Here is a 25751-nt window from a genome sequence, read left to right on the forward strand (position 1 = left end):
GTGGCTATGATTTCAGGCGTCCTTTGGGGGGGGGGGCCTCTGGTCCTGCCTGCCATTGGCTCTCCCACGCAAACCGCCGCATCTGCCATGTGGGAAGGGGAAAGGGCACCTGCGCTCCGGACACCTCGTTAGCCACCAGCTCCTGCGTTCTTAGGAAACAGAACCCCGAGCCTGTCTCCAGGTCCCACCGAGTGGACCCGTCCTGCGGAGCACAAACGAGACTTAAGGGGATCCGTTGCCTGTGCACCACAAGGTCCTGCGTGAGCCACAAGCCTAGCCAGCCCCGCTGGACCCAGCGGCGGCCGCGCTCCCGCCGCGCCTTCCCCGCTGAGAAATGGCGGAGGATGCGCTCGGCGCCCGGGGCCCAGAGGCGCGGCGCTCGCCAGCTCTTAGGGCCTGTGCGGTCATTTTCCCAGCCGGTCGGCCAGATCCGGCTAACCGGCGTGGCTCCCCTGCCGGCCGCTCCTGACCGCTGTGAAGGGCGAAACGCAGAGACCACAGGCGTGAGCACAGGGGGCCAGTGCCGAGGTGCGCGGACCCCGGCTGCCAGCCAGCCCCGTGCGTGCCCCGCCTGGCACGTCCCGCACCTAGCTCCCGCACGGTCCGCACCCGCGAGGCGAGAGCCGGTACCCGGAGCCCCGCCCCTACCCCCGCACCCCGCCCGCCCCGCCCCCGGGCCCGCCCCCGCGCCACCCCGCCCCTGCCCGCTCTTTCCGCACAGCCTGCGCCCGCCTAAGCCTCAGTCCCGCGACCCGAGCCCGGCGCTCCAGAGAGGAGAGCGCGCCGGAGTCGGCGCCCGGACGCACCGCGCCCGCAGTGTCCGCCGCCGCGCCCTGGCCGGGCATGGGGCGGCCCGGCTGAGCCCCGCACCCCACCGCACCCCGCTGCTGGCCCGAGCCAGCCCTCCAGCCGTGGCACCGGTGCGCACGGGCGATGGCCAAGGCGACGTCCGGCGCCGCGGAGCTGAGACTGCGACTGTGGTTGCTGCTGCTGCCGCTGCTCGGCGAAGGTGAGTCGTGCGGGCTGTCGGGACGAAGTTAGAACGGCGAGCGGAGTGGCGGGGTTGGGTGCGCGCGGCAACGCCTTTCCTACGCACGGGCGGCTGCGGGGATGCGGGGCCGCGGGCCTGGGCTGAGAGAGGGGTGGCCGCGGCGGGCCGCAGGCAGCGCGCTGCGGGCCCGGGCTGCGTGGGTGGGTCTCGGGGCAGAGGTTGGGCGCGGGGCTGGGAGGCCGGCGGGGTGGGCATCCGGAACCGCAGCCTAACCCTGGACAGGTCAGGGAATCCCCGGGGCCCCCGGGGCCCCGACCCCCGCGGCTTGCGCCAGGAGTTGTGATTGGTGCGGGAGCCCGCTGCGCCCCGCTTTCCTTTTCGCGTTGCACTTTAGGGCTTGTCTTCCCTGGCGCTCCCCGGCGCGTGGGGCGCTATCCCGAAAGGTGCCTGTCCCCGGTGCGGTTTTTTTTTTTTTTTTTATGTTCGATGCGATCCAAAAGCTCCAAAGGTTCGTTTGCTGGGGTGGCTTCTCTTCCTCCTCTCGCACCTCCCCGCGAGGGCCTGCCGTGCTCTGTCCGAGTCCCACCCTGCAGCCGCGAGTCCTGCCTTTCCGGGGACCTGGGCGACTCGGGGCGCCTTGGCTCCGCTTGGGGTGGGGTGAGGCGCTTCGCTCCTTAGCGACGTCGTTCGCTCAAGGATCCCGCTGTTAGGTGCGGCTTCGCCGGGAATGACCGCCTCCCCACCCCACCCCACCCCTGGGCGAGTGAAGCCCGCGGCTGTGAGATGTTTAAAACGCTCAAGTGCGCGCGTTTCAGCGTCCCGCAGACCGGTGCTCAACTTGGTCCCCTCCTTGGAGGGAGCGAACAAGCAAGCCAGGAGTGGTTCTGAGGCTGCAAGCCTCCCTCGCTTGGGGAGTGGGAGTGAGGGAGGAGCCCTGACTCCCTTCCCCCACCCCTTACGACGGACGTCCTGTCCGCGAACCGTTTTTGGAGCAGGGAAGTCGCTGGTCACCTTGCCTGTATTCTGCAGGTGCTACAGAATCTGGGCTCATAGGCCTCCGCCAAGCAGGCTTGGTGTGTGTGCATCCCACTGCTCTACCCAGCAGGGAAAGCGGCCGGCAGTGCCCAGCGCATTGTCAGCGGAGGGCCCCTGGGACGGGGACCCTTCTCCTTGGCTGGACTCTTGCTAGAGGCTGGATTTTCTGTTGCTCTCGGGATTCCGGGGTTGCGACTTGGTAGTTGTGGGCATGTGGTCAAGTGCTGGGCCATCTCCAGAGATCTTCCCTGTGCCCGTCCACAGCTGAGGGCAGTTGTGGGGGAGTGCACACTGCAGTGACCCCAGGATGCAGGCAGCAGGCACCCCGTAAGAGTGCGGGTTGCTTTCAGTACTCGAGCCCTGAGCTGCTGGCTACAGCTTCCCCAATCCAGGGAGCAGGCTCACCCTTCCCGTCTGATCCCTAGTTTGATCGGAAAACCTTGGTTGGTGTCACTAAGAGTGGGACAATGGCCACCCCCTCTGGGAGGTCTTTATCCAAGCCTGGGGCAGCTCTGAACCAGCAACTGCCACCCAACCCACCTGGCCTACCAGCCCAGCCGCTACCCTACCACCCCGGAGGGGGAACATCCCAGCCTCGGGCTCCCTCTGGTGGATGCGGTGGTGACTGGGCCGGTTCCATGGGAGAGGCTGGGTCTCCGGGAGTGCCAGCTCATGCTGGACCCTTGCTCCTGGAAATGGGTTCACCAGGCTTGTGGTCCCCCGTGTACTCCTCCCAGGATGATCTGGCTGCCTCGCACCCCACCCTCACGCAGGTGCACCCAGAGATCAGGCCCTCCTGGCTTATCCCACTCACTCCCCCCGACCCTGGCCCCTCACCTTTCCTATATACATAGTACAGGACCCCAGGGTGGACAGAGCTGGGCAGCCTCCACCCTGGCACCGCTCCCAGGAGACTGTGGCCATTGGCTAGTTGCCACCAGGACCCTTGTCCTGTTGCCTGGCTGAGGCCCAGCATTTGGACAGCTCTACTAACAAGGAGGGACCTGTTCGCTTGTTCCGCAAGGGAACCCACAAGTTCTGCAGGTGCCCTGACTGGACAGGGCCCTCTTGGTCCCCCTCTGCCTCTGGCACCTGCTGTGCCAGAAGACCAGAACCACCTGCTTCTTCCTTCCTCTTTGGCCCCATGTGGGTGGAAGACTTCTTCTCCTGCCTTACCAGGCTTACCTGGGTCTGCTTTGTGCGCCCAAGGCTGCCTGCAGACCCAGCTGGTTGGTGGGCTCCTGAGGGTAGGCCCTGTGGTGGAGAACAAATGGCAAAGTTTCTGGAGCCCATTCGCTCAATTGCCTTTATTCTGCAGAATTGCTTTAGGGACTGGCTAAGTAAATCACTGTTTCCTTGGTGGCGTGAAGAAAATGGGATGCATTCACCTAATGGGGCGCTAATGGCCTTTTAGCCAGGGGAGGGGAAAAAGTAATTAAAAAATATGGAATCTGCGAAAATAGAGGCTGGGGTGCTAAGGGGGAAGGGAGGGCCCCCTCCCTGGAAACTGTTGCCTCCTTTCACCACCGGGGGACCTTGCCCCTCAGGGTCCCCTTGTGCTGGGTGGCTTGGGGAGGATGTGGCAGTGGCGGGGGGGGGGGGGGTAGGGGAGGCTCACAGTGTGACTGGTCCTGGCTTCAGCCCCCATTTGCTAGCCCCTTGTATCCTCCTAAGCCCACCTTGGAGCTTGTGGTGGGTCCTCATGGCCTGGCAGAGAAGGAGGGGGGTGGGGCTAAGCCTGCCCCCACGCCGTGGACCACCCACCTTACTTGCAGTGACGACGTGGCACAGTGCAGAAGCCCCCTCAGCCCGAATCTGAGCCGATTTCTCAGCAGGAAACTGGCTCGAGTTGGCATTTAGGGAATGCTGGGTTAGAGAAACCAGTGGGGGGGTGGGCGTGGGTGGCTAGCATCCCACAGAAGCTACCTTGCAGAGGGCAGGGGCAGGGTCCATGGGCCTAAGGGAGAAGGCTGAGCCAGCTGAGTACAGAGATGAAGTATCCCTACCCTCACTCCCCCTCGCACCCCACCACCCCGGGCCAACCACTGTGTCCCTCGCATCTTACAGCTCCTTGGCCTGGGGTCAGGGGTAAGACCCCTTCCACTGTCATCAGGCCCCTTCTGCATCTCCTGCTGTGTAGCTCCCCACTTCCTCTTCCTCCTTCTCTCTCTCCCTTCTGAGGTTGCTTTTTCTATGTGACTCAAAGTAACAATGCTTGCTCAGGAATAAGGTGGAGCCAGGAAATAGCAGAAGGATCCTCCCCTCTGCCCTTCTCCCACCTAAGCTGTCACCTTACAGAGGTGAGTACTCTGGGAAGCTGAGTGGGTGGCTTCCCTCTGGGGCAGGCAGCATAGCACACTGGGGTGCACCTGTTGGAGTCTGCCAGGGCCACCCTTTGTGTCCTGGGGGTGGGTGTGCCTCAGCCCCGGTGGGGCAGCTTGGGTGTCCTAGAAGGATGGCAGGCCTCCATGGCATCCACCTCCCCCAGGGAGCACCTAGCAGGGGACCAAGGCTATAACCTCCTGAGAGGGCCGTGGAGGGCAGGGCAGCTTCCAAATCAGGGCTCCAGGTCCCCCACCATCCACTTCCTTGCACCCCAGTGCCAGGCCAGTCACAAGGGTGTGCTTTGGTTTGACAGCTGAGTGATTAAGGGGACCTTGCTTGCAGAAGCTGGGACATCAGCAGGCCCCTGAGCTGAGTGAGATGGCAGGGAGCAGTCTGGCTGGGCGGGCATTTCCCCTGAGCCTGGCTACAGGGTGGAGGATGCCCCGAGACTTTGCTGCTCGGGCACCACCTGGGCCCTGGAAGTGAGCAGGTGGTCAGCCATGAGCAAACACTTTTGTTTGCTTTTGTCTCACAGGAGGCACTACAGCAGCCTGGGCATCCCTGCGGCAAGGTCACCTGGGCACCTGAGCAGGTGTGCACCTGCCTCGTGAGCCAGGCAGATGCTGGCCTTCCTTCTCAGCACCAGCGCTAACCGGCGGGGCAGTGGCTTCTGCTCAGGGGAGATGCCTGTGGCCCTTGCCCCCGCTCCCCATGCCCACAGCTTGCGCCCCGAGCCTAGGTTCCTCAGTGTTTGGGTCCTGTTGGAGCCCAGGGATCTGGGGTGTGAGCAGCATACGGGTGGGAGGAGGGTGGACAGGACCACGGCCAGGAAGCTGTTTGCGGTAGCCCTGGTGCTTCTGATTGCCGGAAGCTGTCATCTTTGTGTTTCCGAACAGTTGGGTAAAATGGAAGCAATGACCTGGAAGATTCTGGAGAAGGTGGCGCTTGGGGCCAGGAGTGAGAGTGGGGGCTGGACTGGCTGAAGCTGCACAGATTCATGGGGTTACTGAGTTCACTCTTCTAGCTCTTCCTGAAGCAAGCAAAGATGGAGGACAGCTATGACAGGTCCCAGACCACACCCCTCCCCCATCCTTTTCCCTGGGCTGCCTGGTTGTCCCTGCCCAACCCTCCATGTCATCTGTGGGCATCCTGGGCACCCAGGGATCTGCCTTGGGCACAGGCATCTCACTTAGGAAGCAGAGCTCACTTCTGTCGGTGATAAATGCTTTGCCTGGGTTTGTGGCCTGGAACAGGGGGTCAGCTGCAGGTCACCACTGCAGAAGGCTCACCTGGCAGGTCCTCAGGTGTCTCCCCATCTTGGGGCTTCACCCTTGAGGCTCAGGGGACTTCCGTTCCATGCCCAAGTACCCAGCTGTGTGCCCAGGGTGGGAGAGCCGTAGCCCTAGCCCTTGGCTGCACCTGGTCCAGTTGTTTCCTCTGTGTGGCAAGAAGCAGTTCAAGAAACAGACATGGTAGGCAGAGGTGAGCGGAGGAATAAGGATGGATTCAGAGCACACAGGAAGCTCCCACTGGGGAAGCTGGGGAGAAGAGCGGCTGAGATGGCTCAGGGTTCGGAGCCATCCTTGTACTTCTGGACCATCCGGAGACAGGCTGGAGTCAGGTCAGAAGGTGGCGTTGGAGGTGGGGCTTGATGGGCAATCTGGAGAGGGTGGAGCTCAATTGGCTGAAGAGGGTAGGGTGGGGAGGGCCTTGAATACGGTCCCATTTGGGGGTGGGGGGACATTTTGGCTATGTCATGACATCTGATGGAAAGATGGGAGTAGGAATGTTGGCCATGGTAATTTTATCACACTGGCTGAAGGTCACCACTAGGACCAGTCTGTAGCCACACTGGAGGTTTTCATCTGGCATCTGCTTTCTGGTACACAAGTGGTGGGTGGAGGTTAGTGAGACATTCATGGAGCAGGTTGGCTAGCACATGAGAAGGGAGGTTAGAGTCCTGCACAGAGAAGGGCTGCCCTTTGCTAGTGCCACCTCCCTATCTGTATTGACTTGGGTTTCCCAAGTTCTCCCGGTTGGAGACCCACCATGGAATCTCACTGCAGGGGGAGGATGGGAACCCCAACCCTGCTGCACCAGGCCAGCGTGGCAGGAGCTGGGGGTTGCAGGGAGAGGGGCCAGGCAAGAAAGGTTATTACAACTTACTGTTTTATAAAAAGCAAAGTGAAAATTTGCATGGCATTAAACATTTGCAAAACGATCAGTTAGCACATCACCTCATCCCAGAACCTGCAAAGGGGAAACCCTGTACCTATGACACAGCCCTTGATGTTTCCTAGCCACTGAGTCCTGTGTCTTTCCTGGCTACTTTGCTGGAAGGTGCCGTTTTGTCTGGCTTCTCTGATAGGGCTGTCAGGTTTCATTAAGGCTGGGGCGTGTGATTGGTCTGCCTTTCTTTTGAGTGCCTCCCGTTAATTCTGCTTGTTTTCCACCTTTGGTCTGTGAGGAACAATGTTGCATGAGGCCTGGGTACAAGTATCTACTTTGTTGCTTGTTTACTGTTCTGTTGGGTGTTGGGAGGAGTGAAATTGCTAGATAATTATTTTTGCTTTCCTGAGGAACTGCCCAGCCCTTTCCCACGTTGATTGACTCATTTACCTTGCCATTAACTGCAGCCCAGAGACTACAATTTAGCCACATCTTCCCAACACTTGGTGTTTTCTGATTTCCTTCTTCAGATTGACTTAGAAGGCAACATTTCCTGGGGAGAGAGAGAGTTTCCATGCAATGGTTCACTCCTCAAATGGCCATGATAGGGAGCTGGGAATTCCCAGTTGGGAATCCCACATGGGTGCAGAGACCCAAACACTTGGGCTGTCTTCCGTTTCTCTCCCAGGCGCGTTAGCAGGGAGCTGGGAAGGGAGTGGAACAACCAGGACTCAACCCAGTGCACATATGGCATGCTCGTGTTGCAAGTGGCTTATGAATGGGATGCGCTGATGCTGTTTGTTTTTAATCCTGGACTTCCTAGTGGGTACCAGCTGGGATGCTTGCAGTCTACCCCGAGTGTCTCTCGTGCTCCTTGGCCAACTGCCTGCCTCTGGAGCTCCGTCCTGCTGCATCTCCATTGGTGCCTAGGCCTCCAATCCCTGGCGAGCCTGGGCTCCAAGGCAAGGCTACATCCAGCTCATATGCCCCGAGCCAGGCCATGGGGTCACAGCTGGTACCCAGGAGCCCCACCGCATGCTCCTGGAGGGAAGGTGCCCGGAAGTAGCGACCCCCCACCCTGTTCAGCTCCGCCGCAAGGGGACCCCAGGCTGCCCTCTCTGGCTCAGACTCTAAAAATAACCAGCAGATCCGCCTAAGTTGATTACCCTAATGGGGGCTGTGTGATGTCATGCCCCAGAGCCCTGTCCCCTGGGACAGCCATGCGCAGAAGCGGCAGTGGGCTCCCTGGTGCTTTGGTGGGTCCCAGCAGGTCTGTTCGCAGAGTGGGTCCCCTGCAGCAGACACCCTGCAGCCGTGAGGGCAGAGTCAGAGGTGGAGTCCTGAGCCTGGCCACCCCGAGGGGTCAAGAACTTGGATCTGCCCCTTGGTGACACTGAGGTCTTCACAGGCTTAGCAACAGGAGGCTTGCAGTCCCAATCCTGTCCCAGCCCCGATCGCTCTCCCTTGAGGGGCCACGGACACCAGAACCTGCCCTGATTGCCTCCATGCCATGCCCACGCCCCATCCTGCCTCTCGGACCCTGGCTGAGTGATTGATGTAGTGAGTGTGGCTCACGGCACACTTTAGGGTTCAGAACTGGAACTGGGAGGACGAGCCTTGGCTTAGCGTCGGGTACAGCTGGCTCCTTTCACAAGTGGGGAGACAGGTCCCGTCTGCACATATGCATAGCAGCCCCTCCACCTGCAGACACATTTTGCTGAAATGTTAAGGAGCCGGTTGGTGGGAAGATCTCTGGGAAAGCTCTGGGGGTGGTTCTTAGCAGGTCATTTATGGCCTGGGGCTGCCGGCAGGTGGATACACAGCACAGCACGGGTCCCCCGCCTGGGTGCCCTGGTCCTCACGCACGTGTGTGCATGGCCACCATGCAGCGAACCTGGAGTGAGGATTGGGGTAGAAGTGGGCAGAGCGCTCTGTCAGCTTTGGATCTTAGGGTCGAGGGGGGTTAGGTGTGGGGATGTGTGTGAACAGCACAAGGACAGGCTGAGCCCTGGTGTGTGCTGGGCACCCAGGCCTGTGGGATCACAGCAGGTGATGTCTTGAGCCTGTCACCTGACCTCTCCCCCCCCCCCCCCCTGAGCTGGGGCTAGTGTGCACAAAGCCAGTGACCGGGACCTTGAAGCAGCAGACCCTGGTGATGAGGGGCCTGGTGACCCACAGTGCCGGGTCATCGGCAGGCCACTTGGGTGGCGATCCTTCTGCAGCCAGGCCTTGCCCTAGGAAAGAAATTAATTGTAACCTAATTGGCAGTTTCCTTTGCCTAGAAGCAGGAAGGAACTGCCACAGAGCAAGGCTGGTGATTAACTCTGCAGCAGCTGGGCAGTCGCGTTTCTTTGGGGAGCATTCGTCATGCAGGGCCTGGCTGCTTCAGCTGGCAGGGCAGCTGTGGGAAGTATGGGTGGTGGCCCCCTGGGGGCAGCAGGCTGGGTCTGGCCCCCTCTGACACTGCCTGGCCGTTGACCTCTCTCTCATGAGCCCACAGCCCCTTCCTCTCCCCAGCACGGACTGTGTGATGATGGCCGGAACTTCCCACCCTGCCCTGGGCCTGGGTAGAGATGGCTGTGAAGTCTGGACCTCTCCGTTATCCATTGCTGAGTGGGCAGAATGAGGCCTTCCCCAGCTGGGAGGGAGTTCCTGGGCATCCAGGCATGGCTGTGCCTCCGGGGCCCCGGGCTGGTCCATTCTCAGTTCTCCTCCTCCATCCGGCTGCCCTTGCAGGCTGCCAGCCACCCTGCTGGCTGGGGGCCCAGTAGGACGGGCGTCTGGGGAGTTGCTACAGCACTCCGGGCATGGGGTTCGGGCTGGAGGGATGATGTGGGTGGGGCCTCTAGCGGGCTGTGCTGGGTGGCGAGGCCGGAGCAGACGGGCTGAGGGTACCACGTGCCATGCAAGAGTCCTTGGGTGTTGGAACATCCCAGCTCAGGTTTGGAAACCTAAAACTGCATGTGTGTTCCTGGTTGAAGCCTGTGCCCAGCACCTCAGTGTGGTCAGAGCAGTGCCACGGCAGCGCCTGCCAAGCACTGCTGGCGGACTTGGGAGAGAAAATAATGCAAAATCTAGGACTGAGACTGTACCGCCTGGTGGTGAGTAGTATCCTTATTGGGCCTTTATTGAGCACCAGGTGTGTACACTGAGCCTCCTGTTTGCCTGATGGTTTTCCAGGCAGAAACTCATGCTCAGGGCCCTGGGACCAGGCAAGCTGTCAGGCTTTCCTTGAAGGCCACCTTGTCTGGTGAGTAAAATTGGGGCCAGAGCCCTGAATCCAGGTCACTGCCCCTGCCATGTAAGGCTGCCAGCCTGTCCCAGGTCCATCTTTCCTTCACACACCTGCTGTGTGCCAGGAACAATTAAGGCCAGCCAAATCTAACACAGCTGCAATTCCTGGGAGAACTCAGCATGGCAGGACCGTGACAAGGAGGAGGCAGTGCTAACGGTAGAGGTCATGGTAGGGCTGGTGCTGGCTTAGTAATGGTGCAAGTGATGGCAGAGGCAACGGGGTGACCGTGGGGGTTGGTAGTGATGGTGGAGGTGATGGAAATGGTTATGGTGGAGGAGGTGAATGATGGTTTTGTTGGTGATCGAGGTGCTGGAGATGTGGAGGTGATGGAAGTGACGGCGAGGTAGTGGAGGTAATATGGAGGTGATGTGATGGTGGAGGTGATCGGGGAAGTACAGGTGTGGAGGTGATGTTGGAGATGGTGGTGGTCGGAAGGTGGTAAGAAGGGGTGGCTGTGATGCTGCTTGGGATGACAGAGATGGCCCCGTCCCCTGCCCTGCCCCAGACACTCAGCGAGCCGGCCCACCCTGCCTCTTCCCCTGCTTCTCCAAGTCATGACCTCTTGGCACTACAGGGCTGGACGTCCAGGCTTCAGCTGACTTGGCCAGCTCCAGGTCCGTCTGGCTTTGCTGTCCAGGCCAAGCCATGCTGACCCTGGCCTGCCTTCTCCATCCCAGCTGGATGTCACTTCCTGAGCCACTGCTGCCCACCCACCCCAGCACACCCTGCTCTGGCTCTCTTGTTTCCCGGTCAGGAGTTTGTTCAGAGTGGACAGTTTCAGGAGCGGATGTCAGCTGGGCCAGAGCAACTGATGCTGGGGCCAGCAGTGTTCAGGACCGGCAAGGTGGGAGGAGCCTGGGCACTCCACATGGCAGGTGCGACTCTGCCTTCATAGACACATGTCATGTGCATAGGTGGGCATTGCCCCTGTCCAGGCAACCTCTGGTGCTCACTGCCCTCCACAGGCCAGCTCTGACTGTCTCTGCATGCAAGAGACACAGCAAAGAAATCAGGAGCCCTGAGGGTGCTGGATATGGAGACCCCTACCCCGCTGGTGAGGGTCACTCATACGGGGTGGGTGTTGGCTCAGCAGGCAGGTGTGTGACACAGGCCCTGCGACTTGCCACCTTCCAGGCCTGCCCCATGGCCTACACATCCGTCAGGCAGGTGACACCAGGAGCTGGGTAGCAGGTGGGGAGGTTGTGAGTCTTCAGGGAAAGGCCTGTCCAGCTCGGTTTCCTTGGTCGCCAAGTGCCCCAGCCTGGAATCTGGCTGGGTGGCCGAGAGTATGTCTGCCTGGCTCGGAAGCTGCCCTGGCTCAAGGGTGCACTGGGAATTGCTCCCCTGTCACCTCTCGCCGGGTCCTTGGGCAGCATGGGAGCAGGCACTGGTCCTTCCCATGGGCGCTGTCCAGGGTGCCAGGGCTGAGCTGAGTGGCCATGCCACATCCTTCAGGAGGCCCCCAGCAAGTCGTCAGCCCAGAGCCACCGCCACTCACCCTGCGGAGGGCCTGAGCCGGTCTCTGAGCCTTGTCCTTGAGGCTGTGATGAGGAGGAAGGGGGTGGGTAAGTCCTATGCTGCCATGTCTAGGGTGCCTGTCTGCTTGCCAGGTACTCTGCAACTTTCAGCTCAACTCTGCAAGTCGGAGAAAACAAGGCTAGCCAGTGAGGTTGGGGCTTGGGGCCCGGGTCTGCTGGGGCATGCACTTGCCTGCAATGGCAGGTGGAGAAGCCAGGAAGGTGGTACTTCATGTGCCCTGGACCAGCCTGAGTTGAGCAGGTGCAGAAACTCAGAGCATGGGGCTGGGAGTGCAGACTGGGGAGGGAGGACCCAAACCAGAAACAAAGTTGGGAGCTGGTGTGTGGGACAGCTGCCACAGAAAGACCCTCCAGGGTAAGAGGCCGTGCGAGGTGCCCCTGCAGATAGAACAGAATAGAACAGAGAGAGGTTGGGCTGGGGCCGTTCATTGTCACACTCAGAGATGCTCAGTGGCTGCCTGTGGGACCCCCTAGCAGCAGCACCTTGGCCCATTGTAAGGGGACATGAAAATGGAAAGCCTGGGTCCGTGGCTGAGCACGTAGCAGCTTCAGCCAGAGCAGAGCCGTGGTATACTGCCTAGAGCCTCTGGCTGCTCCACTTCCAGGTCAGCTGCTTACTAATTAATGCGCCTGGATAGCCTGAGCCCCTGCACCCACATGGGGGCCCAGATGAAACTCGCAGCCCCTGGCTTTAGACTGGCATAGCCCTGGCTGTTGTAACCTTTTGGAGAGTGAAGCAATGGATGGACGATCTCTCTCTCTCTCCCTCTCTCCCTCTCTCTCTCTCTGCCTACCTGTCTTGTCTGTCTCTGTAACTCTGACTCTATAAGGAGGAGAAGGAATGGCCAGGACTGTGTGTCAGGATGTGTGAGTGGCCAGAGTCTGGGTTCTGCCTGCTTGGTGCCCCTCGGACTGAGGTCGTGCGCTCTGGCCTGAGCCCCATCCTCCTGGGAGTTCTGTCTCTGCCCGAAGAATTCGAGCCAGGGCCCCAGCATGAGCCCTGGCGCTTCCGCTGTGCAAAGCGAGATCTGCGGTTTCTGACCGTGTAGACGTGGCACAGGTGTGTCATGGTCTATTTTATCATGATGCTCTCTTTGCTATTATATTTATTTCTTTGGATTTAAAGCAATGACAGCTACAGCCTTCCTGTGAGCCCCAGGCACCTGTTGCTGCCATGCTCAGGAACCCAGTGGGGCAGAGGCCTTCTGTCCAGGTCTGTGTGCCTGTGTGCCCCAGGGACTAGCAGTCAGCCTCTCCTGTTTGTCCTGGGCATGGGTGCTGTGGGCTTGTCAGTGACCCACAGGTGGCAGAGGGGTACCAAGAACTTCCTGCTGCTTCCCGGCTTCTAAAACCGGTCCCTTCAGCCAACCCCCATCCAACATCAACAGCACAAACCCCAAACCTGAGTCGGAGGACCGTGTCACAGCTAAAAGTAGTGCTCGCGAGGGCCGGTGCCATGGCATGGCGGGCTAATATCCCCTGGAGCCCCTGATGCACAGCAACAGGAAGTGGAGTGGCAATCTTCAGGGCAAAGAGGACAGTGCTGCTTGGTGGGGGCAAAGTTTGCTGTTTAACCAGAGGCATTCTTGGATGGGTGGCGCTGATGGCTGCATGGCACCCTTGAGTTCACGTGATGCCTCTCACCTGCACCCTGGAACCCAACCGGGGTGGTCAACTTGGCCTTGTGAATTTGACCGCAATTGAAAAGAATCCCCAGATCCCAGGACCCGGCGGTGCACACTCCTCCAAAGGTGGTATCTGCAGGAGAGCTCTCCCCAGGCACTGTGAGAGGCGGGAGTCCCCTCAGAGGCCCCCTAGCTGGTGGGACTCGCAGGAGGCTCAGCCAGCTAACTGCCTGCAGGTGACCCCACCAGGGCACCCACTGTTGCAGCAGCCACCCGCTGACCATGCCCCTCTGCAGACCATCCGCTGAGCTGGAGGTGGACAGTTGTGTCCCAGGGGGCCCTCGGTGGCTTGGCTGCACCCGTGAGTGAGCCCTAAAGACTGCCCTGGGAGGCGAGGGATGAGGCGGGACGAGGCTCCCCAGTATGCTGCCTTGCACTGCCAGCACCCTGGAGCTGGCGCCATAGCCGAGTGACCTCTGCCAGACCCTATTCTGACCATTTCCTGTGTCTACCAGCACTGCCACACCTCTGTTCTTGAAACCATTCCTGTGTGTGTTTGGTGGTGGTCCACTGGTTCTTGGCTCAGAGGGAGTGGGTTGGCAGATGTGGCCGGAAGGAGGCTGCAGGGTAGGAGTTGAGGGGAGCTACCCAAGGCCCTCCCGGGGGCAATGTTTATCCTATAGGCAGCTGCTGCAGGAGCTAGAAGGCTTATCCTGCTGGCCCTGACCACTCGGCGGCATCAGGGAGGGAGCTTGGAGGGGGCTCGGAGTCCTGTTCCAGCTCGCTCAAAACAAAGCCATCAGAATGACAGGATTGGTAATCCTTCCTGCCATCCTGCTGATGAGCCGAAAGATTTGAGGGTGTGCTCGTTGCCTTCTTCATTTCTTGTGATAGAACTGGAAACCTAGAGGAGACCCAAGCACTTCACACCATCTTCAAGATGCCATCTTTTTCTACATTAAAAAAAAAATTATGGAAATGCAGATTTTATTGAAAGGAGGAGAGACCGAGAAAGGTCGTCCATCTGCCCGTTCACTCCACAAATAGCCACAGTGGAGCCGATCTGGAGCCAGGAGCCAGGAACCTCTTCCAGGTCTCCCACGCGGGTGAAGGGTCCCAAGGTTTTGGGCCATCCTTGACTGCTTTCCCAGGCCACAAGCAGGGAACTGGATGGGAAGCGGAGCAGCGGGACAAGAACTGGCATTCATACAGTGGTGCCTACAGGTGAAGGATTAACCAGTTGAGCCATTATGTCAGCCCCTCTTTCCACGTTGTTCTTTTTCATTTTCTTTTCTTTTCTTTTCTTTCAGGCTTATTTATTTGAAAGAGTTACAAAGAGAGGGAAAGAGATCTTTCTCCACATCCTAAAGGAGACCTAACTGCCTATTTGTTGCTATTCTTGTGGAAAAAAAGCTAGAAACTCAGAGGAATTGGCATTTTGGCTTTCAATGGCAACTTTTGGGGAGAAGCAAGATACTTTGATCTCTTTTGCATAGATTTATTTATTTTTATTGCAAAGTCAGATATACAGAGAGAGGAGGAGAGACAGAGAGGAAGATTTTCCATCCACTGATTTACTCCCCAAGTGAGCGCAACGGCCAGAGCTGATGCCGATCCGAAGCCAGGAACTTCCTCCAGGTCTCCCACACGGGTGCAGGGTCCCAAGGCTTTGGACCGTCCTCCACTGCTTTCCCAGGCCACAAGCAGGGAGCTGGATGGGAAGTGGAGCTGCCAGGATTAGAACCAGAGCCCATATGGGATCCCGGTGTGTTCAAGGCTAGGACTTTAACCACTAGGCCAGCGCGTCGGGCCCAGCCCTATATATTTTTTAAAATATTGTTCGTGTCACAGTTTCATGGATTCAGAGACTTCCCCTTGTACCCTCCCCCAAGATTGTGTACATTTTCAAAAAAAACTCCTCTTTTTCTTGTTCCACCAAGGAATTGGTCTTGTTTGCATTTTAGCCCATCTAGCTCTGTACACTGCTATGCCGTATAGGCTCCCGGTTCGGGTCTCAGCTGATCCACTTCTGATTCAGCTCTCTGCTGATGCACATGGGAAAACAGCAAGGATGGCCCCAGTGCTTGGGCCTCTGCCATCCGTACGGGAGACTCAGAAGGAGCTCCTGGCTCCTGGCTTCAGCCTGGCCCAGCGCTGGTTGGTCTGTGGAGTCAACCAGTAAATAGAAGATCTCTTTGTCTTCCTCCCTCTCTCTGTAACTTTGTCTTTCTAAATTAATCTCAAAAATGAATTCATGAAGTGCCCAGCACAGTAACCTAGTGGCTGGGTTCCTTACTTTGCGTGTGCTGGGGTCCCATGGGGGTGCCAGTTCGTGTCCCGGCTGCTCCACTTCACTTCCAGTTCCCTGCTTATGTCTTTGGAGAGCAGTGGAGGATGGCCCAAGGCCTTGCAACCCTGCACCCACATGGGAGACCCAGAAGAAGCTCCTGGCTCCTGGCTTCGGATGGGCTCAGTCCCAGCCATTGCAGCCACTTGGGAGTGAACCTTCAGATGGAAGATCTTTCTCTTTGTCTTTTTCTGTGAATCTGCCTTTCCAATTAAAATAAATCTTTTTTTTAAAGACTCAAGATAAGTTTATTTGGATGCAGAACATTAAAGACCATGCGTGGATTTATTTATTTTACTTGAAAGGCAAAGTTAAAAGAAGCATCTTTATTCAACTGGGTTCACTCACCAAATGGCCATGACAGTCAGGGCTTGACCAACAAGATAAAGCCAGTAGCTACTTCTGAGTTTCCCGTGTGAGTGGCAGGTGCCCAAACACTTTAACCATTGCTTTTTCAGCAGCATTAGCAGGGAGCTGGATCCGAAGTGGGGCAGCTAGGACTCAAACCAGCTGTCGTATCGGATGCTGGTGACAGCTTCATTGGCTATGCCACAGCACTGGCTTTCACACATAGTTTTTTTGTTGTTGTTGTTTTTGTTTTTTGGCAGTGCATATTCTTCGTGACCTTGGTAAAGACCTCTCTGGGAAGCTAGACCAGAAAGAGGAAACCAGGGCAAAGGTTGGCAGATTAGGCCAGAGGATCCTAGTTCACTGGGGCACAGGAGCCCTTGTCAAAGCTGCGAGGAGAGACAACTCCAGGGAGAGACGGCATGGGGACACGTGTGGGGTGCTCAGGACAGGACAAGTTATGCCTGTGGCAGATCCAGAAAGAAAAACCACCCTGGTGAGCCCTCCTCCCAAGACAGAGACCTCCCGAACAAGCATTGTCTGTTTGTAGAGACACAGGCAGGTCCCGGGCTCCCGGGCCCTCCCTGGGATGTGGCTGCCATGCTCTTAAGTGCTCTGGATTTGTGAGTGCTCCTCCTCCAGTGCCCAGCCCTGGGCTCCCAGGCCCTCCCTGGGATATAGCAGCTATGATGTAACTGCTCTGGGTTTGTGAGTGCTCCTTCCTTCAGCGCGCTGCCCAGCCCTGGGCTGCCAGGACCCCCCACAGGGACAGCTGGCCTGCGGGGAGTGTGCCTGGGGAGGAGCCGGCTGCTGGGGTCTGGTTCCCACTCCCAGGGGACGGGGAGGATGATTGCGTTAGGAAATTGTCTGTTAAGGGGATTCTTCTGCTGGCTCGTCATCAAACTGTCATCTGCATGGTCTGTCCCTCGTCATGGTCCTGGCAGGGGCAGTGCCTGGAGTGATGGAGGGCGCACCCTTTGCAGACGTCTGTCCACATGCCCCCCACTTTCTCCGGAGCCCCGCATTTCCTCCCAGTGCAGGGCAGCGTTTCATTGCTCAGGGTCCCGGGTGGGTCTCTGTAACGCGTCCCCAGGTGCCTCGTGGCGTTCCCCAAGAGGTCAGACAGCAGTAGAGGTGTGCCTGTGGTTGGGAGAACAGCACAACTTCCCGTAGAGAAAGAGTGACAAGGTCCTGGAACCCTGGGCTGTGTGTGGCTCGGAAGGGCAGCCAAGGCCTCTGGAGAGGGGAGCGGGCCCCTGCCATGGACCCCACTGGGATCTGGGCCGCAGAATGGGGAGGGGCTGGCTGAGTGCCTCTCTGTGCTCTGAGGGTATGAGAGTGTGTGTGATCACCAGCAAATACAGAGCAGTGAGTTTGCATGGCTTTTGTTTTCTTTTTTTGAAAGACGTATTTGTTTATGTCCAAGGCAGAGTTACAGCAAGAGACATAGGAGAGATCTTCCACCCACCCAGTCACTCCTCAAATGGCCACAGCAGCCACAGCTGCTCCAGACTGGAGCCAGGACCCAGGAGCTTCCTCCAGATCTCCCACGTGGTCGGTGGAGGCCCAAGCCCTGGGGCCGTCTTCTCTGGCTCTCCCAGGTTAGTGGAGCAGCTTGGATTTGAGCTGGTGGCCCCTAAACCACGACTGCAGCTGTACAAGAGTGTGAGAGGGCCCAGGCTTCCTTGGATCTGTGGGGACACTGGCTCCAAGACCCCAGCACATGGCCCAGGCCTGCGAGTCGCTTGTGGAAGCGGTGCAGTCGCTGCCTAGGCCCTATACACATCCTCCTTTTTTTTTTTTTTTTCTGTTTTTCTTGTGTTGGTGTTTTAAGATTTTGGAGAGGCAGACAGAACCTGCAGCACTGACTCATGACCCAGATGCCCACAGCAGGTGCTCCTCTGGAAGGGCCGGAGCTGGGAGCCAAGAATCCAAGCCGTAGAACTGTCCCATGGGTGGACACTAAGCATCAACGGGAAGCTGGAGGAAGGCACAGAGCCTGGCTCCAACATGGGGTCCAGGCTCTTGACCGCTGTCTAGGGTAGCTGCAGGCACTAGTAATAATATAAACACCGAGTGGTTAGACTGTATCATTTAGTGCACTTTGGCAAGGTGGAAGGTCTTGTCTGTCAAGTGTTTCTATGCTGGCTTGGAACCCCGGGGAATATGGAGACCTGACTATACTTGGGAGAACAGACACGTGCTTGTGGGTGTCAGCCAAGTGTGATGCCATGCATGGTGGTGGGACTGTGAGAAAACCAGTGAGAGTGTGAGGCATGGCTGTCAGGCCAGAGTCCATCAGGAAACAGAAGCCATAGCCTGGCCTAGCAGGCTGAGCCCACAGCAGGAGCAAGCTGTCATCTCTGGCCCTGCACCCAGGAGCGTCCCTGCTTCCTCATCATCCACAGTGTCCTGTTTGCAAAGGAGGGTGCCCAGAGCCCAGCGTCAGCCTTGGGGAGCATGCACACACATGTGGACAGAGTGCCCAGGGCGCGTGTATGCTTGTGCCTCGTACACGGGCAAGGGTCAGGACTGCTCCCATTTGCAGCCACACAGGAATATGTCCCACTTGTCAGCCAGGTTGCAGAGGGCATTGGCCAGGCTACAAAACCAAGTTAGAAGGAGATGGCCAGCCACAGGCAGCAGGGGAAACCTTGGCTTCAAGCACAGTACTTTCCCTGACCTGTCAGGGGAGGACCTGGAACCTCCATCCCCGAGGAGGTGGAGCTAGGATGGGGTTACCTCTGCTGGGGTCTTGGGCAAGTGCACCTGCACACCCACTGCACGACACGCATGGGCTGTGTGGGTTCTTGGGGCCCCTGCCCCCGATGAATGTGAGCAGCAGCAGCTTGGGTCCCCTCTAGAGTGTGCTGTGGGCAGTGGGGGCCCACCTAGGCTGTGCAAAGCTGCAGGAGGGCATACAGGGCAGGCTCAGCCTGGTGGGACCCGGGATGGAGGAAGGGTGATTCTGTTGTCACAGCAACATCTGGCAGGAAATTACAGGTCCCGGTGGGGTCGACAAGGGGCAGTCACCCCACCCTTTGCCTTCAACCCCACCATCCCTTTGCCAGCCTTCCCTAAAGCGTCTGCAGCTTCTCGGCTTTGCTCATGCTTCCTGGTCTCCCAGCCTCAGGATTCTTATCTGGGACCATGGAGCAGTGGAAGGACCCTACCGAGGTGTGAGCCTGCAGGGAGGCTTGTAATAACACACACCGGATCCGAGGGGTGGCTTGGAGTGGCTTGCGCACACCTGCCTGGGCCAGCAGGACCTGCTCTGGGCACCAGCAGCAGCAAGAGACCCAGCAAAGGCCAGGGGGCTCTACTGCCATCCTGGTCAACACTTCCCTGCTCTCTCCGTTCTCTCACTGTGGAGGACCATGTGTCATGCAGGTCTTTGTTCTGGATTGATGAAGTCACAGAGGTGGGGGGGAGCCCTCTGTGTATACCCCAGGGGCTGGCTCTGCACCCACCTCCTCCATAACCAACGCCCCCCCCCCAGGGCCATGTGTTTTCCCATCTGGAAGTGCCCGTGGCAGCAGGACCACCTTGGGAGGCCTTTTGAATACATCTGCGTCTGTTCTTGTTCACGGTCACCACACAACATGCCAGTCCCTCTTGGCTGCAGCGAGGGGGCCCCACACTGCAGAACCCAGCTCTGCAGGAACACGGGACAGGCCATGGTCTGTGGCACGTGAGGGTCTCAGGGGGGCGCAGCTGGGCCCCTTGCCTGCTTCTGCACCCTGAAGGGGTGTGTGTGTGTGAGAGAGAGAGAGAGAGAGAGCCCACAGTGGAGGCAGCTGCGAGAGTCTGCCCTGGACCTGCTGTGGCTTGTGGGTGCACTGGACACAGCACTTCCCCCACTGTCCTGGAACCTTCCCACAAGGGACAACTGCCACTTCTTGGGAAGCCCAGGACCTTGGCCTGTCTCCCCCAGAGACCGAGAGCTGGCACTTCCCCTCCAGTGACCTAGGCTCAGTTGTCGGCTTGTCAGGCTGTAAGAGTGAGGACACACACACGCGCATGCGCACACACACACACACACGCACACCTGCAATGGCAAGCATCCCACAGGGGTGCAGTGGATGCAGCTGGTAGCCTTGACAACCCAGGTGCACGGTGCAGAGGGGCTGGTCAGGCTGGCTGAGGCCTGGCGTGGCTGGCATGCTGTCTTGCCCCTGGGCTGCCTCGGGTCACCACCTTGGGAAGCCGCTGCAAACGAGTTTCTCGCCCTCCCAGGGTCCCCCATGAGGTCCATGATGGGAGTCGGTGGCAGCGACCTGTGGTTGGCACTGGATGTGGCATGCCAGAAGCCCTGCTGAATTCTGACTTCTGCAAGGAGGGGTTGGAGCCTGCCAGCTGGTGGGGCCTGGTGCAGGAGAGCTGAGGCAGATGGCACTGTGCCAGGGAGCAGCAAGCGGCTGCCCTCCTGCCCCCTCCAGGTTCACCAGTGGAATCCCAAAGAGTTGAGTGTGAGGACTGCTACGGGGGCTAGGCTGGTGGGACCCACAGGTGCGTTCAGCTGTGCCGGGCAGCCCCTGTCTACGGTGTCCACAGTGAGGTGGGGCAGGGCTGGACGGGTGGCCTGGCCTTGGTGTTCTGCTCCTTGGAATGCTCGGTGCAGCTCCTCCCACCCCCCACCCCGGCTGCCCCAGTCCAAAGGCCGTGTGCTGGGACAGGATGGTGCTGGGGTGAGGCCGCAGGCTGGCCTTGCCTCTTCTGCTAACCGCCCCAGCCCCACCACGAGATGGGGCTCTGCTAGGGCCCCACAGGTGCCGCTTATTGCGAGGGACTTCGCCCGTGGTCCAATGTGGCCCTTGCAACCTCTTTCCCTGCCTGGCAGAGTCAGGTGCAGACTCCACCCCCTCCCCTTCCCGTCCTATCCCTGCTGTCTTGGAGATGGTCCCTGGAGAGCCTGACCGTGCTTGGAGCCCGGGCATTCTGATTGGTTATGACCCACCTGACATACAAGTCCAGGGAACGCAGGCAGCAGGCAGCTGTGGCATCTGGGAACCACAGACGCCAGGAGGAGGGGACCGAGGCTGAGACAGACACAGCCTACGTCAGCCACCCCTTGGGCATGGAGGTCTCGTGCGTGCTGGTATTGTTCGTGCGTTCTGCAATGCACTCACAGGTTGATTTTAAGCATCTTGACCTGTGTGCTATTCATCCCGAATAGCCATAACAGCCAGTGCTGAGCCAGGCCAAAGCTAGGAGCCAGGAGCTTCTTCTGGGTCTCCCGTGGGGGTGCAAGGGCCTGAGAACTTGAGCGATCCTCTGCTGCTTTCCCGGGTGCACTAGCAGAGACCTGGGTCCGAAGCGAAGCAGCCAGAACTTGAACTGGTGTTTATTTGGATGCCGGTATCAGCGGGTGAGGCTCAGCCGGTCTTAGCTCCAGCATCGTACAGCTCGGAGGCATCCAGTACACCCAGTGCCGCCATCACCACCACCCGTTCTAGAACTTTCCCAAACCGTGTCTGTAATGCTCACTCCCCTTTCTCCCTTGACCAGCCCCTGACGGGGGCATCGTCCTGGCTCTGGGGTCAGGATGCTGGCAGCCCAGTGGTGTCCTCGATCTGAAGTCTAGGATTGCCTTGTCCCTGGAACCACCTTCTGCTTGCTGCTGCCGCCTAGTGGCCGATGTGTGGATAACAACGCTGACATGAATTCAGTGCAATATCGTTCCTTTGGACACGCTTTCTCCAAAAGTGGGTTGCTGGTTCGCCGGGAAACATGTGTTTTTACTTTTTAGAAACCACTGTCCTGTTGTTTCACTGTAGTTGTTCTATTCTACACTCCCATCAGAACACACAGGCTCAAAATTTTTTTTAAAAAAGCTTGCCGTTGAAATATTATTTCTACGGAAGCAGTAGTCGCCCTGGTAACGCAGCCAGCTCAGCCTGCCGCAGCTGAGGCTGGCATCCTGCCTTCTTGGCCGGCTTGGGCTTCGTATGCTTCTGCCAGGAGCCGTTGGTAGGTGGTAAAGCTCGCATAAGTTGAAACGCAGCGACGTGGGCTGCACCTTGGTGACGGTGGGTGCGGCACACCCCTCAGAGCTTGCCCCATCTGCTCTGATCCATGCGGATGTGGGGTCTGCTCATTGGCTGCTGGCCTCTTGATCATGGTGTAGTGTCTCGGGCCCCAGCAGGCCAGGCTGTGGACAGGCGGTACCTGCATTGGCTGCCTGGGGCTCCAGGTCCAGCTGCACTCCCTCACCCCCTGCTGGCTCATCCGCTCCAACCCAACCACGGAGGGTGCTGGAGAGGGTCTCTCAGGATCAACCATCCCGCCCCGTGGGTTTCTCAAGTCATGTGATAGCCGTGCTGGGTGGACTGTGTGGGGCTGTGTTTAGACACACAAATGATGTGTTTAATTTGCTGTTGCCTTGTTTTGTTTCTTCTTTCAATTTTTTTTTATTTAAGAAAAAAATTTTAGAGATTTATTTATTAAATGTTTTGGCTAAGCCTTCACCTTCAAGCACTGGAATCTCATAGGAGCGCCAATTCGTGTCCCAGCTGTTCTACTTCCCATCCAGCTCCCTGCTTGTGGCCTGGGAAAGCCACTGAGGACAGTCCAAAAGCTTGGGACCCTGCATCAGCATCATGGGGAGACCCAAAAGAATCCCCTGGCTCCTGGTGTTGGGTTGGCTCAGCGGTGGCCTTTGCGGTCACTTGGGGAGTGAACCAGCAGATGAAAGATCTCTCTCTCTCTCTCTGTCTCTAAAAATCTGCCCTTCCAATAAAAATAACTTTTTATTTTTGAATTGAAAAGAAAGATTTACAGAAAGAGAAGAGGCCGGAAATGGTTCACTCCCCGGATGGCTGCAAGAGCCAGAGCTGAGCTGACCTGAAGGCAGGAGCCAGGGGCTTCTTCTGGGTCACCCATGCGGATGCAGGGGCTCAAGCGCTTTAACCATGTTCCAGTACTTTGCCAGGCACATTAGCGGGGAGTTGCATGGGAAATGGAGCAGCCAGGACACGAACTGGCGCTCCTATGGGATGCTGGCACCACAGAGACCCAAGCTTCTGTGTTACGGTGCTAGTTCAACTCCCCGGATTTTGCCCATGTTTGTGCCACCTGCCCCTCCTCCCACCCCACACCCACCACCTCGTTCTTCCCAGTATTTGAAATGCCAGTTAGCTCCATGAGGGCTGGTGTGTGCACTTCCGGGGCCAGAGGCCAGACACTGCCTCCTGAGCTGAGGACGGTAAAGGTGTGTGTTTTTTCCTGGCACCCCCAACGCAGCCATCATTGCATGCCCTGTTTTCCCACAGCCCCCTTAGGCCTCTACTTCTCAAGGGATTCCTACTGGGAGAAGCTGTACGTGGACCAGCCAGCCGGCACACCCCTGCTCTACGTGCATGCCTTACGGGACATGCCCGGGGAGGTGGCCAGCTTCCGCCTGGGCCAGTATCTGTATGGAGTCCATCGCACCCGGCTGCACAGGAACGACTGGATCCGCATCCAGGAGGACACTGGTCTCCTCTACCTCAACCGGAGCCTGGACTACAGCTCCTGGGAGAAGCTGAGCAGGCGCAGTAAGGGACTACCCCATCCCTACCCATCCCCAGTCCTGGATCCCAGGCCCAGGTGGCTTCCTCATCATGACTCCGGTGGAGCTGCCTGGGAAAAGCCTTGAGGTTCTAGAAAGAGCCAAAGCTCTTTTCGTTTGAACAGCAGAGTCGCAGAGAGAAGGAGACACAACCAGGGAGAGATCTTCTATCCACAGATTTGTTCCCCAAATGGCCACAAAGGCTGGAGCTGGGCCAGTCTCAGGAGTTTCTTCTGGGACTCCCACATGGGTGTCAGGGGCCCAAGGCCCTGCACCAGCCTCCAGTGCTTTTCCAGGACATAAGCAGGGAGCTGGATGGGAAGTAGAACAGCCGAGACTCGAACCCACAGGAGGTGGGTCCACACCTGCCTTAGTCTGTGGCTCTTCCTCCTGCGTCCCCCCCCCAGCACATGGAATCAGCTGGAGTGGAACTTGGCTGCCTGCCTGCCTGAGCCCTCTGGGCTTGGAGAATGGCCCAGGTCCAGCCGTGAGAGAAGCCACGCAGAGACTGGGCCATGCCGGGACAAGTCACTCTATTGGGGGATCGAAGCAGCTCAGGGCCAGGCTAGCGAGAGAAAGCCAGAGGTGCAGGAAAGGCAGATGGAGAAACCTGCCCCAGAGGACAGCCAGCTGTGGCACCTCCCCTGCTCCCATCCTCGGGTGTCAGGTGCGTCCATGGGGGCAGGGTGGCAAGGGCAGCTGCTGAGCCCCACATACTGGTCAGTGTTGCACCCAGCCCCCTTGCGTCCTTCCCTGAGCAGGGACGCTCGAGCTAAGACCTGAATGACCAGAGAGGCAGACATTTGGGGCACTGGTACCATGAGCCCCAGCTGGGGCTGAGAGGCGGCAGTGCCCTGTGGCAGACCCTCTCTGCACCCCCAGCACGTGTGGCCATCTCCTCCTCTCTCTCTCTGCAGATGGCGGCTTCCCCCTGCTCACCATCTTCCTCCGGGTCTTCCTGTCGCCCGTGTCTGTGCGTGAGGCCGAGTGCCAGTGGCCCAGCTGTGCCCACGTCTACTTCTCCTGCATCAACTCCTCCTTCCCGGCCTGTGGCTCGTTCACGGCCCGCCAGCTGTGCTTCCCGGACACCGACCTGGCCTTCCGCATCCGGGAGAACAGGCCATCCGGCACCTTCCACCAGTTCCGCCTGCTGCCCATGCAGTTCCTGTGCCCTGACATCAGCGTGGTCTATAGCCTCCTGCAAGGTGAGGGCCGCCCTGCTGCTCGGCCCCCTCCGTGCCCCAGCATGGCCCGAGCTAGGAGCTGGGAGTGGCTTCTGGAAGGGGCTGGGCTGGATGGACCACTTCTTGGTCTGGGTGGAGGCATTGAGCAGGCAGGCAGGCACCAGGCGTGCAGCCCTAATACTTTAGAGGTTGCCAGGGTGGCCTCATGTGGGTGCATTGAGCCACTGGGCAGAGCAGAGCATGGTGAGAGAAAAGCCTGGGGAGGGGACAGGTCTGGAGGCAACTTGTAGGGCTTTGCCTAAGAAGCATGGGGCTCCATGGAAGGTTATAGGAGGAGGGTGTTGATGGAATGAGGGGCCTGTGTGTGCAGGATGAGGGGCCCAAGAGTGAGACCTCATGTGTGTGCAGGAGCCACTGGTTCCACTCAGTGGTGTCGCTGAGATCTAGCCGGAGGTCCCAAGGGTGCACATATGCCCAGGGCAGGCAGTAAAGCCACAGGCTAAACCCAAGCAGGATCTCCCCCCCCCATCGCCCCCTTCCTTTCCCTGGGACTGAAGTGGGTGTACGGGATCCCTATGCTTGGCTCATGCCCCTTCCCTCATTTTTGTAGAGTTTGGGTTTGGGTGGTGACAGCTGGGAGAGGGGCAGCTCCCCACGTGTGTCCCCCCGGGCTGGGCCCATTCTGTTGGTAACTGGCCATGGGCAGCTCTGGTTTCACCATCATCTGGAAGCAGCCTAGGCTCGCTTTAGGGAAATGGGAGAACCTAGCCAGGACATGGGGGACCCCTGGCAGCCTTCCCTCCTGTCAGGGTTATTTCTGGATATCTCCCTTGAAGAGGGTGTGGTGGCCCGGCCTCCAGCGCTGGCTAGGAGCCACTGTAGAGCACACAGCGAGGCTGCAAGCCCAGCACGGTCTGGCTCACCCCGATTGCTGGGGAGGAACTGCTGTGACATCACAGCAGACACCAAGTGTGGGATGGAAGGAAGGAGTCTCATTAGCCGAGCTTGGCGACGGTGGCACCTGTTACACCCCAGGAACCACTGCCCCGCCTGGCTGAAGTCAGGGGTTCTTTAGCTCCCATGGACACACGGTAGCCAGAGATTTTCCAATCAACTCAAGTGGTGCGTGTTACAAATCATGAAATAATCCAATCAGCTTGTACCTTAGCCGGTCAGTGAGCAAGTGTGTTTATAGCAAGCAGATCGCTGTGGTTAACCACGCTGGAAACCTAGCCCTATGCTGGGGCGATGGCTCCATTCTGTCTTCTTAAAATACCACAGCTGCTCCCTGCCATCGGGCGCCATCAGCCGGCTGCCCCCCGCCACAGGACAGCGGTGGCACACC

The 25751-nt window shown here is 58.6% G+C and overlaps 1 protein-coding gene across 1 annotated transcript in view; it reads left to right on the forward strand.

The window, feature by feature from the left end:
- Positions 1-933: 933 nt before the first annotated feature.
- Positions 934-25751, forward strand: part of RET (ret proto-oncogene) — a 41035-nt gene continuing 16217 nt past the window's right edge. The window contains exons 1-3 of the mRNA XM_040970380.1: positions 934-1009; positions 22945-23208; positions 24140-24427. Coding sequence (XP_040826314.1) covers positions 934-1009; positions 22945-23208; positions 24140-24427 — 628 coding nt within the window. The remainder of the gene's footprint in view (positions 1010-22944; positions 23209-24139; positions 24428-25751) is intronic.

The sequence above is a fragment of the Ochotona curzoniae genome, unplaced genomic scaffold (genome assembly GCF_017591425.1).
Source record: "Ochotona curzoniae isolate NIBS_2020 unplaced genomic scaffold, NIBS_Ocur_1.0 scaffold_4763, whole genome shotgun sequence".
Lineage (NCBI taxonomy): Eukaryota > Metazoa > Chordata > Mammalia > Lagomorpha > Ochotonidae > Ochotona > Ochotona curzoniae.